Raw genomic sequence first — 16,284 nt, 5'->3', positions numbered from 1 at the left:
AACCTCAACAAGGACATTATAAACACTGAGGCAATGATTATCAGTCTATATGTTGGCAGGGTGCTTCTGACCAAGCTATCACCATGTTGCTGGGTTTAAGCTAACGTCATTGCACAGAAAACTATGTTCTCCCTTCCTGGCCTGTTTTTTTCTTGGATTATGAATGAGATGTAGGACCCAGTAGAGTTGACTCACCACTGAAACTATAGTAGTCTTTCCTATTCTCATGTTATGCACATGAGCTCTGATCGTTCCCAGAATCCCATCCAACCTGGGCATAGAGGATTAGGTAAAATGAGCTAATCAATAGCTAATATTTGTTGTTCTGTTGCATGGTGGCCCTCACCTTTAAACTTCAACCTGTGAGTCAGTGATTAGAAGTGTATACTTTGGCAGGCTCATCTGACCTGGCTATGATCATGTCCTTGTCTTTAAACTAATTTCACTGCAGAAAGAACTATGGCTTCCTCCCTCCCTCCCTCCCTCCCTTGTCTGTCTCTTTGTTTAATTTTGAGTGAGATATAGGACCCTGTAGAGTTGACTCACCACTAAAACAGTATAGTGGTATTTCCTATTGTCATGTTATGTAGATACGTTGAACCCAATTGTGATCATTCATAGAGCCCCATCCAACATGGGCACAGAGGATCACATAAAGTGGGTGGTGCTGAAGAATAAAGTGGGGTGGGAACCAGTGGACTCTGGATACACGTGGCCATAAGAACTAGCAGAATATTGAAAGGAGTGAAGGATGCTTTAATTATGGGTATGACTAGCATATAATGGTTGATACTATGGATATTGTTAGTGACAAAATGCCATTGTGGGCATGGCTAGTCAGAAAATGGGTCGTATATGTCAGAGTGCTAGAAAGCGTTTGGCCCGAGAGATTAGAAGAATCACACCAGGCATTTCTATAAAAATAAATGTATTTACAGAAAGCACAAAAACATATTTTACAAGTTGTGCATTCACACGCGCCCAGAGAGGACTGAGCTGAGAGGCTGCAAAAGTGAAACTAAACAAGCCGAGGCAAGCTGCCCTACCCCAGGCAATGCAGCTATTAACACCCAAACTGATACTTAAGAAAGTACTCAATTACCATGGTAACCTAGTGGCTTGGTCCGAGTAAAAACAAAGAAATGCCAACACTCCCCTTTGTTTTGCTAAGGAGTAAGACAGAAACCAATTTTCTTTGTCAACTCTGTATGTCTTGGTAGAGCAAGAGGTTTGGTTAAAATATCAGCAATCATGTCTTTTCATTCACAGTATTTTAACATTATTTCCCCTTTGGCTATCATGTCTTTGATATATTGATCTCTAATATCGATATGTTTTGTCCTATTCTTGCAGGCTTCAGATTTTGCCTTTGCAATGCAAGCTTGATTATTCTCATAAACAGTTATAGGCTGGTTCACTTCCATGCCTATGTCTTTTAACAACTGTTTAAACCATACAACCTCATTACAGGTTTGTGCTAGAGAATAAAACTCTGCTTCTGCAGTGGGAAGAGCAACAAGTGTTTGCTTTCTAGAATGCCAGCCTAAGCTTGACCCAGCAAATTGAATTAAAATCCCAGAAGTGGATTTCCTGTCACTGACATCTGCTCCCCAGTCAGAATCGGCAAAAGCCTGCAATTTCTCTGTTCCACGGGCATTTAGCTTCAGGCAATAATTATTTGTTCCTTGCAAATACCTGATTAACCTCTTCAGTGCTGCTTTTCCAGTAGATGTAGGCTTCTCTGTCTACTTAAAATGGCCACAGAATTTGAGATATCTGGGCAAGAGTGATTTGCAATGTACAGTAAACTTCCAATTGCAGATCTATATTTCTCTGCCTCAGTTAATTGAGTTTCTCCTATATCTTTCTGAAAATCTGCTATCATAGGAGTAGAGACTGGTTTACAGTCTTGCATGTTAAAATCCTCTAGGAGCATTTGAATTTTACTATGTTGGTTTAACAGAAAGCTACCATCCTTCTCCCTGTGTATTTCTAAGCCTAGGTAATTTGTTACTGTTCCAAGGCTTTTTAATGTGAAATGGCTTTTCATGCAGGCTTCAAAATCAAGCCTTTGTTTTTCTGTTGGTGTGAACATCAGCAAATCATCAACATAAATGCACAGATACATACAGCCTTGTTTGTCTTTCTTCACATATACACATGGATCTGCTTTTCTTTTTTCAAAACCAAAATTCTGCAGTTTTTCATCTAATTTTTGGTTCCAGGATCTAGCAGCCTGTTTTAATCCATAGATTGACTTTTGCAGTTCACAGACCAGATTCTCCCCTTTTTCATAGCCAGTGGGTTGCTGCATATATAATTTGTGGTCTAAATCACCATAGAGAAATGCAGTTTGAATGTCATAGTGATGAACTGACATTCCTTTGAGTGCAACAATTCTTAACAGTAGAATTGATCCACCTTTAGTAAGTGGTGCAAAAGTCTTATCAAAGTCTAAATCTTTCCTCTGAGTGAACCCTTTTGCAACCAACCTTGCTTTATATTTTTGGATTTTGCCATCAGCATCCCTTTTCAGTTTGAACACCCACCTACAACCTAGACAGCGTTCATTGGGAGGTAGATTTACCAGTTTCCATGTTTTATTTTCTTTCAAGGATGCTAACTCCTATTGCATGGCAGAATGCCAATTTTGTGCAATCTCAGGTGGTAAAGCATTCACTTGTTCTAAAGACTCAGGTTCTGTGAATATGTGAAAAGCCTTTACTGTTTCAGCCCGAAAACATGACGGAGGAACGCCTTTATTACTCCTCTGAGATCTGCGAGGTAATACAGGGCTTAAGTTTTGACTCCTATCACTTTCCTGAGAAGCATCTGTCTCATCAGACAGATCTTCAGTTTGCTTTTCTGGTTTAATGTCCTCATCAGGCAAAAGATCACTATCAGCAAGTCCTTGCTGTTCTCTTGTGGTGGTCAGATCCACTGGAGAGCTAGAATTTAATCTCCCCCAGTTTTGCTCAGCAAAAGAAGTGCTTTTGCTAATTATTAATTTCTCTCCCACTATGAACCTGGTGGCGCTGCGGGTTAAACCGCTGAGCTGTCGATCGGAAGGTCGGCGGTTCGAAACCGCGCGGCGGGGTGAGCTCCCGTTGCTCGTCCCAGCTCCTGCACACCAAGCAGTTCGAAAACATGCAAATGTGAGTAGATTAATTGGTACCGCTTCGGTGGGAAGGTAACGGCGTTCCGTGAGTCATGCTGGCCACATGACCCAGAAGTGTCCTATGGACAACGCCGGCTCCAAGGCTTTGAAACGGAGATGAGCACCGCCCCCTAGAGTCGGACACGACTGGACTTTACGTCAAGGGAAACCTTTACCTTTACCTATGAACCTGTAGCTCCTTTGGCTTTGTTCATAGCCAACAAAGATGGCTTTCTTTGTTGTGGGGCCTCCTATCCTTTGCTGTTTTGGAATATGAACCCATGCAGTATTACCAAACACTCTAAGATGGTTTACCTTTGGTTTCACACCATAAAACAAATGGAATGGAGTGTCCTGAATCACAGAGTTATACAGTCTGTTTTGTACATAACAGGCAGTAGACATTGCCTCTCCCCAATACTTAAAAGATAAATGTGAATCTTTAAGCATGCATTCCATCACATTTTGCAAGGTTCTGCCCTTTCTTTCAGCAACAGCATTTTGCTGAGGGGTGTAAGGGTTAGAAAGAATTTGTTCTATCCCCTTTTCAGCTAGGAACCTTTTAAATTTGTGAGAAAGGTACTCTCCTCCTCTATCACATTGGAGTGCAGATAGAAGCCTTGAAAATTTTCCATTTGCCCATGTCACAAACCCTTTAAATTTCTCAAATGCCTCATCTTTGTGTTTTAAGATGTAGATAAATGTGTATCTTGAGAAATCATCAATGATGGTCATTGCATATCTTGCTTGCCCAAGACTTGGAGCAAAAGGACCAATAATGTCAGAGTGAACAATTTCTAGAGGTCTAGTTGTAACACTGTCACTGTGCTTACTCACAGGAGCTTTTAGTGTTTTGCATTCTTTGCAAACTATATGATCTAAGTAATTGTCACAGGGTTTTATCTTTAAGTCAGCACACATCTGTGGCATTTGTGCTATATACCTGAAATTAGCATGACCAAATCTCCTATGCATCAGGTGTTCACATTGGTCATGATATGGAGTGTTGCCAACTGCAGCCTTGCAGCTTGGCTTCCTTGCATTTTGCACCATGTACAAGGAGTCTTTTAACATACCAGTAGCACAGAATGTCCCATTTTTACATATCTCACAACCATTTTTCTTAAATGTTATGACATACCCTGTTGCAGCCAATTGTGCCACAGATAAAAGGTTTGATTGTAAATTTGGCACATACAACACACCTTTTACAGTTTCTCCTAAGCAGGATAAATACAAGTCACCTTGTCCCATAATTTTGGTCACAGACCCATCAGCCAAAGATACACTTTGTCTTTCAGTTTTAGACAGTGACACAAAAGGCTTTTACAGTTACATAAATGACAATTGGCCCCAGAATCTAACACCCATACATCAGAATTACCCTTCTCAGCAACCTGTGCAATTTGGGTTGTCTGAAGAGCCTTCTTCTGTGTTGCCCTTGTGTTCTCCTTCTCTGTCTTTCTACTCTTGGGTCTCAAGGCACAGTCTTTCTGCAAATGTCCAGCTGAACCACAATTGAAGCATCGCTGGCTGGCTAGTGCTGTTGCCTCAGCTTCTTTTCCCTTTGCTTTCTGGTGCTGCAGCTTTCCAGAAGAGATGGGGGGGGGGATCTTTCCTCTCCTTCCATTCAGCAAGTAAGCGCTGTGTTACATACGATGGGGTGAGGTCTGCTTCAGGCATAGCCTCCAGGGTACAAATCAGCATGCCCCATGTTTCATTCAATGAGGACTGCAGTATATATGATTTTGTGAGAGGTGTAAATTCCATTCCTCTCTCCTGCAACTCAACAAACAGCTGCTGAATATAATGCAGGTGCTCAGGAAGGCTATCTCCTGCTAGGTAGGCTTTGTACAGCTTTTTTGTTAGGGTAACTTTACTCCCTTCTGTTGCCTTTACATACAAGTCTCTTAAAGCATCCCACAGTTGCTTTACAGACTGCATACCTCGCATGTGTACTAGCTGATTGTCCTCAACTCCCAGGATAATGGTGGCTCTAGCCCGCTCATCCTGTCTCAGCCATTCAGCACTGGGATTTTGGGGGTTTTGCTCACCAATTGGCAGCCAAAGATTCTCTCTGCGAATATACATTTCCATCTTCAGGGCCCAATTCAAGTAGTTGGTCTCTGATAGGCACTCAAGAGGCATCGCTGAGGGCTGGGAGGTAGCCATGGCTTCTTCTTTCTTTTTCAAGTCACCTCAGCTGGCTTCTTTGTCCTGCAGACTGGCAGTGGCTGGAAAATCTCCAGGCGGCTCCAAAGAAAATCATCTCAGCTCTTTGCTACCTGCCTTTAAATGTACATGAGGTGTGGATCTGATCTCTCTGCTCTCTCTGGGGTTTCCCTGGGCTGCTTACTGGGCCCATAACCTGTCAGAGTGCTAGAAAGTGTTTGGCCCGAGAAAACAGAAGAATCACACACACCAGGCATTTCTATAAAAATAAATGTATTTACAGAAAGCACAAAAACATATTTTACAAGCTGTGCATTCACACACGATCAGAGAGGACTGAGCTGAGAGGCTGCAAAAGCAAAATTAAACAAGCTCAGGCAAGCTGCCCTCCCCCAGGCAATGCAGCTATTAACAACCAAAGTGAGGACAATTAAGTTCGACCTTTTCACCCTGCCGATACTTAAGAAAGTATTCAATTACCATGGTAACCTAGTGGCTTGGTCCGGGCAAAAAACAAAATGCCAACAATATGTTCACTGCAAAATGGCTGAGATTGTGGCTAGTCATGAAATGATACTATGGGTATCTTTAGCTACAAAATGGCTGACATAGGTGTGGCTAGTGACAAGATATTCATTGATGAGAAGGCAAACTGGGAATGTGTCTTTCTCTCCCCCTGTGTTCTCTATTTTCCCAGATTACTAGCTCATCATGAACTAGTATAGTGCAGTTAGTGGTATTGAACTGGGGAGAGCCATTGGATGACTTTGGTTCTGGCATTATTAATTTGGCCTATATCACAAGGTTGTTGTTGTTTAAATTTAGGTTAAAATTAGGGGGACCCTCATGGACAGTCCATGAGTTCTCAGAGGGAAAAGGTGGGATATAAATGTAGTATTAAGGCTGAATGAAAAACAAAGCCTCCAGTGTTATTAGTCACCAATAGATGGCAGTAGTGAGATATAAGATGCTCCAACAGATTCTTCAGCAGCTGTTCTTTCACTTCAGTTGGTGGGAAGTTGCTGTAAGAAATGGTTGTGTTGCTATTGCTTGTGGAGCCTGCAGGGAGTCCTGATCATGGGCTCACCAGCATGATCCAAAAATGAAGCTTCAGTCCATGGATTATCATCACAAAGCTTCACTTGTGAAGGAAAAAAAAATCCAGGCTTTGGCAGGAAAACTTGTTACAGTTTTTTGGGACACAGATGGGGCTATTGACATGGATTTCAGTGAACCTGGCACCACTGTCAGCTTATACTGCTATGTCGCAACACTCAAACTTTGAAACAAAAAATAAGCAGAGTTTGTGAGCCTTTGCAAAGCCACTTGGCTAAGTTAGTCTCTCTCCCAAATTCAGAGACCAAGTTTTTATGGGCTCCATAAAAACTCAGGGTGCCTGAGTTTGCAGGCAACAATTTGGGGGCTCGTCTGGGATTGCAGCTTGGCACTCCTCAGGGCTCGGATCAGCTGCCTCGGTCACAGAACATGCTTGCTGGCACTGGGTGAGTTCACCCACACATCTTTAGAGGAGGCAGACAGCCAAGGAGCCAGGAGGGGGTAAGTGCTAGCTGGTAGTCCCTTGGGAGAGAACACAAAGTAAGGGAATAGCACAGGGGAAGAGCGCACCCCTGGGGAGCCAGTGGGGGCTCATGGTCTGGGGACCGTTGGGGCTCATGACTGTGGGACCAGGTATCCCTGTCTGTCCAGCAGGGGATGGCCAAAGGAGAGTGGTCAGACTGTGCACAGGGAAGTGGACAACTATACTGGACACCTTTCACGGAAGGAGCAGTGGTCGCAGTGGGGCTCCTTTTGACTCGAGACTGCTGGGGTCAGTCTGAGTGCAAACTGAGCAGAACCATCCCTGCCAAATGGACTTTTGGGTCCTGTAGGCTGATGTGGCTGAGGCATGAGTCGCCCAGATGATGGTTGGAGAGACTGTGCCCTGCACCCCTTCCCTTGTTCTGCCACTTCTGCCACTACTTCTGAAGGGACAAGGATGACCTGACTAGTCTTGGGTCCTCCAGGGAGGAGGCATGGGAAGCAGAGGGGGAGTGTGGGACCCACAATTCTGGGAGCTGAAGTCCACACAGCTTAGAGTTGCCAAGGTTGAGGAACCCTGCACTAGCTGATTGTAAAACTGTCTCCAGACCTTCTCCTTGTAATTTAGCTACAAAGCAAAATTAACCCTATCAAGAGTATTCAAAGAAATACCAGGAAACCAACTGTTCAGAGATCTGATGAAACCCATGATGCATTTTACACCAAACATTGAAAGAACTCTTAAGCATGCATAGCTTAATGTTAAAAATGAAAAAGATCTTAAAGCTATAGCAGTTTTGTGTGTGTGTGTGTGTGTGTGTGTGTTTGTGAATAATTTGCCACTGACATTTGTATTTTTTTTCCTTATAAATATTGCTCAAAATAGAGTAATAAGTGAACTGGAAATGATCAAGTGATTATTGCAAGGCTGTAATTTGAAACCATCAAAGCTAATAGAAAACTTCGTACCCAGCAAATACTACTACCATGCCATTACAATCAGAATAATCAGCCTTTGTTTTATTTAAGAATATGTAAGTAATAGAACAATATATTTGTTTCTGTTTACCTGTCTCCCTGTTGAATGGTTTGCTTGAATTCCACATGGAACCTCCCCACCTGTACACCAGGACCAGGCATTTCTTTCTCCCAGCTGAGAGTTAGGGAAGAAGAATTCCTGTGTTCCTGTGGGGTTGTGATGGAGTGCATGTAGGAACAGACAGGGAGGTCTTTTGTCAATGTTAAGGTGCCAGTGTATGTTTTCTGTTTGTGATAGTCTGACCATATTTCCTTGAGATAAAAACGGGACATTGGGATGGCAAAATAGGGCAGGCCTGGGTGACAGGCTGGATCGGCAGACAGGAACTTCTTCCGTTTTCTCGGGCTGGGAATCTTCAGATTCCTTCATTTGCAAGAGGCAAGGCTGGACTGGAGTAGTAATAGTACATACTTTTACCTAGTGTGGCTTATCAGTACTTTTAATCAGTGACATCATCAGTGATGTTATCAAAGTAAGCAAACCCACGTGGTGCTTATGTCACCAGGTCATGACCCTAAGCGGAAGTGACGTGCCCAGCCCCCAACCTCCCAGATATGACGTGCATAGCCCTCCTCCCCGGATGTGATATGCATAATCCTCCCCTCACATGGTGCAGGACTTGCAAGGTCATAACCCTAGCCGGATATGACGCACGGGACCTAACCCCACCAAGAAAAGCGCGAGGTCGTAACCCTAAGGCCCTGGGCACGTGATTAGATTAACCCCTAGCCTAATTCTATGGGCGTTCAAAGCCAAAACAGCTAAGTAAAGTGAACAGAGGCCTAGGCAGCCCTGTATTTTTGGGAAACAAACCCTTACTTTGTGCCCTGTGCCCTGTGAACCAAAAAATAATAGCCTAACAATGCTTTTAATTTTTCTGTAGTGCTAAAAATCAGTGCCTCGAATACTGGAAAATGATCCCCTAAAAGGCAGCCCCGGCCTGCGTTTGACCCCTTTTTTTAAAATCACTTCCTCGAAAGCAGGAAAGAAAGCCCTTTTAAAACCACAGCCAGCTTTTACCTTTGTAAAAAGTCTAAAGGCGCATATTTTGCCAATTGTATCCTCAAATCCGCATGTACACGTAAGTGTTTGAAGCACGGCCTTAATAAAATTTATTCCGCCCCTACGGCAAAAGACAAGGAATATTAACGGGAATTAAAATAATCACAGGCAACAATCAACCAGGCAGCAAGCATCCGGTCATGATACTTATTATGGGTACATGTCAGGACTGCGATTCCAGGCATGCGTGTTTGTGTCTGCTAGTAAAAAAAGAGATTAGGTCTTGTTCAGGACATGCCCAGGCATGTCAGCCCCCCCGCGATTCTGGGCATGCAACAGGACATGCACAAGCCTTGTTGACATGTCTTTGCAGGGGCAGGGGAGTTTGTGCAGACAGGCCTGAACAGCTACTGGTTTAAATCCAGCAGTCTTTTGAAAAATAAAAGACATGTATTTTGAAGATGGCAAATGCTGATGGAGATTTGTTTGATGTAAATTTGGACCCCAAACCTCCCAAGCGTGGGCATAGAATAAGAAAAGGACCTGTGTTATATGCCCTCCTTGAGGAGAATGAACTTATAAAGCTTTGTAATTGCAGGTTCTGCAAAACAACAAATGGTAAGTAAATATAAAAATTAAGAAAAAAGTATTTTGATTAGTTGAAACAGCTAGCCTAATTCTACCTTATTTCCTGTTTTAGAAATGGCAGAGTCTCAAAATGTTAGCATGCCTCAGATTCTGAAAGTGTGTATCATTAAAATATTACATCATTGTTTAATGGCGTGTCTACAATCAGATGAAGACCATGTGGATGGAACCAATGAAACAGAACTTATTGACAGTTTATGCTTTCGACTTTCTATTCCTCACGTTCTGTGGATCATCATCACTATTTCTGACAAAGTGGATAAATTATATTTTACCCGGGACACCCTTGGCGAGCTCAAGACATTCATACAATGTATCGGGAAGAACAGTAAACCGCTTTCATTAATGTCTGAAGAGGTACATATGCCAGAATGTAACAAAAATCAATTACAAGAAACTGTTAACATTCACCCTATGAATTGTATAGTAAAATGTGTTTTACAAATCACGTGAAAGATGTGTTATGTTTTTTCTTTTACTGACCCCTGTTTAACCTTGTCAGCTGGTAAACACAGAGATAGAATTTAATCAAAGCTCGTGGTTCTGGCCATGCCTGCCATTCATTTTGGTGTGTTTTGTGTGTATTTTGTGCATTGTGATTTTTGTAACTTGAATGCATATTGTCAGAAAGTTGAGAGGGTTCTGTTAATTCTTGGCCATTTATTCTTCATTGTTTCAGGTGTGTGTGTTTCCCGATTTGCCTTAGTCTCACCCAAGCCCCCTCCCCCCTTTCAGTCTGCCTCTTGCCTGCTTGTTACAGGCTTGGAGGTCAGAATGGGGGGGGGAGGGGGACAGAGAGGGAATACAATGCTTCCACAGAAAACCCTTTTCTCTCCCCTCTTTTTAGGATTTTTTGTTTTGCAATACACATCAAATTCAGTCAGGTTTCCTGATGTGGGGTGGGGATGTCTGGTCTTGCAAAAAAGGTGTGAAGAACTCACCACCTCTGATATGATTAGTTTGATACATCATCAGCTATTCAAATAGGGCTTCCTGGCGAGGTTGGGGTATCTGGTTTTGCAAAAGTAGTGAAGAAGTCACTGCCTCTGATGTGATTAGTTTGTGACATCATCAATGTGTATAAAGTAGGGCCCATGCTGATCCAGTCACGCTTGCTGGTTTCTGACATACCCACACCTCCAGTGCCATTCGCCCCACTAAGAAGACACTTTTTCAGTGGCAGCTAAGAAGATCCTTTTCAGAATGCAAGCTACTAATGTAAATAATTTTATGGCTAATTTTTGAAAGATGAGCCCTCTTAGATGCAAAATGGATTTATAGCATGCTTGTCTGCTTGTTTGTTTTCTTTCACTAGTATGAATTGTCAGATTCAGAATGCCTGAGGGCATATGAAGGTATTTTTCTTTCATACTTTCATACATTTAGATTCTTATAAGCATTTCTGCAGCAATTCTGACCCTCTGTGATTTTTATTTTCCTTCAGAATGCGAGGAAGACTGGCTCTTTGCATCCTTTACGAAGTCTACAGATTCACAAGGGGTTCAGGACATTATGGAGCCTCAGCCTTCCACAAGCCACACACCATGAATGCTGTTAGGAGGTAAAATATCTAGCATTTTATCCAACTGCAAACCACTTTTTAGAAACTAATGGGGTTGGTATTACATTATTAGGAGCGTTGTTGAAACCCTTGTTTTGTTTGTTTGTTTGTTTAACCAGAACCGTCCTGCAAAAAAGCAAAAATGCGTGGAGGTGGACTTCCTACAGACTCCCCAGATAGCGTTACCAGTACAGATTGGTCCATGTCAGAATCTCAGCCAGCATCTTGGATAAATTCAATAAATACACAGAGCCCAGAGGTCGTCTACCTGGCGAGGATACAAACATGGCAGAGACCAATCCGCAATTACAACGCAATGGAGCTCTATCAGCGTTACCCATTTATAAATCTAGACAGAATTTTCTCATTCAGCCATGCTATAGATATTATTCATAACGAGATACAAAAGCTGTTGAATAATGTCTCCAGGGAAATAGGTCCAAATGATTTTGTTCAGCTCCAGTTGGATGCGGAGGGCCTAAATAAACCCTCTCTTTTCTGTTAGGAGACATACAGATGATTTAAATGCTGATGAGTTCCTGAGCCATGTTGAAAGCTTGCTACAGAGCAATGTTGAAGTGTTGTGGGGTGGCAATTTACAACTGGTGGGTCACCATTGTGAATAACAGTCAGGGGGGTGGACTTAGAAAGTTAAGCACGGTGTTATTCACCAGGGTCCTGGAGAAAAAAAGACGACATCTGGTTGATTTCAATGTGGAAGGGTTATTTCTATGTTTTGCCGGGTGTCTGTTGTGTTTGTTAGACAACAGGGCATTTACAAAGCAAGAAATTATTGCCAAGGCCATGGATCTCCACAGCAGGCTGGGTATTTCCGCAGAAAAAAGGATTACCCTTTCACAGGTACACCTCTTTGAAGAGCATTTAGGGGTCACTATAAAGGTTTTGTTTTATATGCAGGGTGGGTGGAGATTTTTTGTCACAGGTAGACCGCAGCAAGAAAAATTGGTGTTTATATTATTACATGACAAGCATTACTATGGCATCAAAAATATCAAGGGCTTTCTGGGTGAACGCTATTTCTGCAAATTATGCCACGCACCCTATCACCACAAATTTAACCACAATTGCCAATACCTCTGCCGAGCTTGCCTGAAGCAAGAGTACCAGGAGGTGTCAGTGGAGAAGGCAAGATGCAGTAAGTGCAAAATGTTTTGCCGCTCTAAGGCCTGTCTTGAAAGGCACACACAATGGCTATGGAAGGAAAAGTTGACTGTAAGAATAAAGTATATTGTGAAACTTGCAGGATTTATGTTGTTACTCCCCACAAAAAATGCAAGAAAGCCACGTGTGGGCAATGCTCTGAGAAGGTAGAAAGTCTGGAAGGACATTTATGTTTTTTGAAACCGTCGGCCTGCCCGAAAATTGGTGAAAGATACATCATTTATGATTTTGAATGCTGCCCAGAGATGGGGGTGCATATACCAAATTATGTGTATGCCATGGATATGCTGAAGGATGGCAATGATAAAGATATAGTAAGTTGGGACTGTTATGGTGTTAGGTGCCTGGAGCAATTTGTGAAGAAATTTATGAATCGTAAGTTTAAAGGATGTACTTTTATCGCTCACAATGCTAAAGGTTATGATGGGCACCTGGTGCTGATGCAGTTGATCCTTGAAAAGGTTAAGGTTGAACTGATAAGTCAGGGGGGCAAGCTGCTGTGTAACAACCTCCCGGCTTATAAGATTCAGTTTATTGACAGCCTCTCCTTTTTGCCCCTTAAACTAAGCAAACTACCCAAAGCCATGGGGTTTCAAGGCAGCAAGGGGTATTTCCCCCATTTGTTCAATACTGTCATGCGCTGCCTGCCTCTGAATAATACTCAGACACTGGTTCGTGGATCAGGCTCTGATTTATTCACAGCGCAGTTACAGCGTTGGAAGAAAAAAGCTGAGAGTGACAGGAGCGCGCCGGTGCGGGGTTTAAATACCCCGCGCCGGTCAGCGCCCCCTCACTCGCGGTCACGTCACCCCCCTTTGTCCAATACGTTGCCCTGCCGGTGGGTGAGGGGTTCCGGGATCGCCCATCATCAGGTTTTCTATTCCTCTGCTGATTGCTGTCAGCTGGGCGATCTCCGTTGTATTGGCGCTGATGGCTTGGGTGTGCTCCGTGATCCGTTTAGTTATTGTTTGTTGGCCGTTAGTCGTTGTGGGTTGATGGCTACTTATCTTGCACCCCTTCACCTATTTCCTTGCTATTGTCATGTGTGCCATTGCGCTGATGACTTCAGCTCAACGGCACTCATGACAAATACAATGGCCAATCAAGACTACGTGGGGCCGCTCCCTGATGTCAAGTATTACAGCCCAGTGAAAGAGAAGAATCCCTGAAATGGCAGGCTGCTAATACAGGTACTGTGTTCAAACTAAAGAAAGCTCTGGCTTACTACTGTAGACAAGACGTGGAGATACTGAGGGAGGCCTGCATTCGATTTAGGGAGCAGGTGATGGAAATGACAGAACATGAGTGTCTCAGAGATGCCAGGGGGGATACTGTTGAGGAAATAGAGGTTCATTGCATTGACCCCTTCCAGTATATTACATTGGCATCTGTCTGCATGGCCCAGGACCTGTTCATGTATTTGAAGAGCAATGCCATTGCTCTAGCTCCTCTGGACTCTTACCACGGGACACAGAAAAGGTATTCGGCTCCAGCCATTCAGTGGCTGTTGCATACAGCACACGCTGAGAATCTCAACATATAGCATGCTCTGAATGGGGGTGAAAAGCAAGTAGGCAAATATTTTTGGATGGATTTGCTATCATAGACGGGAGTCCTACTGCTTTTGAATTTCACAGTTGTTTTTTTCATGGGTGCCCTGTCTGCTACGCTGAAAAAGACTTCAGCAAATTACTCGATTCAACATATGGCGGCCTGCACAACCATACTAAGATTAAAGAAGAGTACCTCAGGGACCAGGGTTATGCTGTGCGCAGCATCTGGGAACATGAATGGAGGGCCATGGTGGAGGCTGACACCTCTTTGAAGCAGTTTCTAGTTGAGAATAAGCTCCCAACTCCTTTGAATCCATGAGATGCTTTTTTTGGTGGTAGAACAAATGCTACATGCCCGTATTACAAACCAAAACCTGGGGAGCAAATCTTATATTACCATTTCACCAGTTTGTACCCTTTTGTGAACAAGACCAAGGAATACCCAACTGGCAATCCTCAAGTCCTCTATCGAAACTTTGGGGCCATAAAGCAGTATTTTGGGATAGCCAGAGTCAAAGTGTACCCTCCAAGGAACCTTTATCTCCCAGTCCTGCCCCACAAATCGGGGGGAAAATTAATGTTTAGTTTGTGTGCAGCCTGCACAGAAAAGCAGCAAACCACCCCCTGTAAACACAGTGATGAGGAAAGAGCTCTGACCGGGAGATGGTGCACTGTTGAAATGAATGTAGCTTTAGAAGAGGGTTACAGAATTGTTGAAATCTATGAGATCTGGCATTTTGAAAGAAAATCAGACGCACTATTTTCAGGTTATATGAATGCCCATCTCAGACAGAAACAGGAAGCCAGTGACTGGTGCAAAACAGAACAGGATAAAGATCAATATATTCAGGATTATGAAAAGATGGAAGGTGTCCACTTACAACGTGAGCACATTGAAGCAAATCCTGCTAAAAGGCAGATTGCCAAACTCTTTTTAAACCCACTGTGGGGCAAGTTTGGTCAGAGCACCAACCACATGACAACCTCTGTGGTGACAAATCCTCAGGATTTATTCAAATATCTTTTTGTGCCCTATTATAATGTTACCTCATGTGAGTTTGTGGATACAGAAATAGCCATTGTGACATGGAAAATAGCCAAGAACCACCCCGCCAAATCAACATGCACAAATGTATTCATTGCCAGTTTTACAACAGCTTATGCACAGTTGGAATTATACAAGCTACTGGACAGGTTGGGCGATAGGTGCCTGTACCATGACACTGATTCAGTCATTTTTATAAGTAGAGAGGGGGCGTGGACACCTCCTTTGGGTGATTATTTAGGGCGGCTGACAAGTGAGATCCTGCCAAACACCATGATCACAGAATTGGTGGTGGCCGGGCCCAAAACGTATGCTTATGCTTTGTCCAGTGGTGAAGTGGTGCTAAAGGTGAAGGGAATTACGCTAAACTTTGCTAATTGTGATAAGGTTAATTTTGACAGCTTGAAAGATTTGGTAGATGATTATTGTCATGTTCGCCGTTTCAATGTCTTTGATACATTGTAACGTTTCGCATGTCATTAGCTGGATATGTGTTTCATCTTTCACGGGAGGATGGGAGTAGTTATCTCTTGGCTGTGCTTTGGAATGTGTTTGCTTTATCTGCTATGTTCAAGGTTACTTTCCCAGGCTAGCAGGTCTGACGATTGCTAGCACCTGGGATGGGCGGGGCTGTTGCCAGGGAGGCGGGATACGTTCGCACCGAGGGTTTTAAGTTTGTATTTGGCGCGCTTTTGCTCATTCTCAGCTTTCTCTGTATTTGTCCTAAGTTCCTTAATAAATCAGATCTCATTTAGCAGCCTCTTGTGAGTCTGAGTATTTGGGGCTGGGCAATCATTACATAAAGCTGAGAATCTAAGATCCCAACTCCGCTGGCCCCTTTCCAGGAAAGGGCAAGTTGTCTAACCCTGTGAGGGAGAGCGCCAGCGATGACCGAACCCGATATCGTGCTGATGGAAGAAGGGGAGCCGGACTCGACCGTGAGACGCCCCGACTGACCGTCCCAAGTGGGGGAGCTGTCAGCTATCCTGGAAGAGGCGAGCTCTGAGTTGGAGGGTGAAGCCGGGGGCATGAAAACCGCCCCGGAGACTACCGTAACCACCCTGGGTGAGCTGGTCACCTGGGATGAGACCCAAGGGGATGTCTCGGTGGCGGGGGGTCCATCCTGGAGGCAGAGGTACCCACTGTCCCCTACAGTGATCCAGGTGCAGCCCAAGGAGGGCTCCCCCACCCCGGACCGTATCCGGGTGTTGGAGTCGAAAATGGACTCATTAGAGATGATACTGAAACAGCTGAGTCTAGACCTGAGTTCGTTGAAAGAAACCCGGGACGGGTCAAGCCAACGGCATTCAACCCCTTCGTCCCATGGGCAGTCCCCAGAGCAGAGACGGACCGCGCGTCCGAGGGAAGGGGAACAAGTGGTCCGGA

General features: G+C 43.8%; 1 protein-coding gene across 6 annotated transcripts; it reads left to right on the top strand.

The window, feature by feature from the left end:
• The first annotated feature begins 6,741 nt into the window (after positions 1-6,741).
• Positions 6,742-15,615, top strand: LOC134499635 (uncharacterized). Of its 6 annotated transcripts, XM_063306378.1 has the most exons (6): positions 6,800-6,886; positions 7,755-7,902; positions 9,508-9,527; positions 9,610-9,914; positions 11,002-11,118; positions 11,238-15,615. In XM_063306378.1, the coding sequence occupies exon 6, from the start codon at positions 12,327-12,329 to the stop codon at positions 13,467-13,469; it is 1,143 nt and encodes a 380-aa protein (XP_063162448.1). In that variant the 5' UTR covers positions 6,800-6,886; positions 7,755-7,902; positions 9,508-9,527; positions 9,610-9,914; positions 11,002-11,118; positions 11,238-12,326; the 3' UTR covers positions 13,470-15,615. The 6 variants fall into 6 exon arrangements, with proteins under 6 accessions (XP_063162447.1, XP_063162448.1, XP_063162449.1 ...); XM_063306379.1 differs by lacking the exon at positions 9,508-9,527; XM_063306376.1 differs by adding an exon at positions 10,873-10,912 and having other exon boundaries at positions 7,755-9,914.
• Positions 15,616-16,284: the final 669 nt, after the last annotated feature.

Source organism: Candoia aspera, chromosome 6 (genome assembly GCF_035149785.1).
Source record: "Candoia aspera isolate rCanAsp1 chromosome 6, rCanAsp1.hap2, whole genome shotgun sequence".
In the NCBI taxonomy this organism is placed as follows: domain Eukaryota; kingdom Metazoa; phylum Chordata; class Lepidosauria; order Squamata; family Boidae; genus Candoia; species Candoia aspera.
The sequence above is the reverse complement of the archived record's forward strand: the minus strand, read 5'-3'. Positions and strand labels throughout refer to the sequence as shown.

What these genes read in the sequence shown, in the direction of transcription:
- LOC134499635 (XM_063306377.1), top strand. Translation starts at nt 12,327, where the DNA reads ATGGCTATGGAAGGAAAAGTTGACTGTAAGAATAAAGTATATTGTGAA.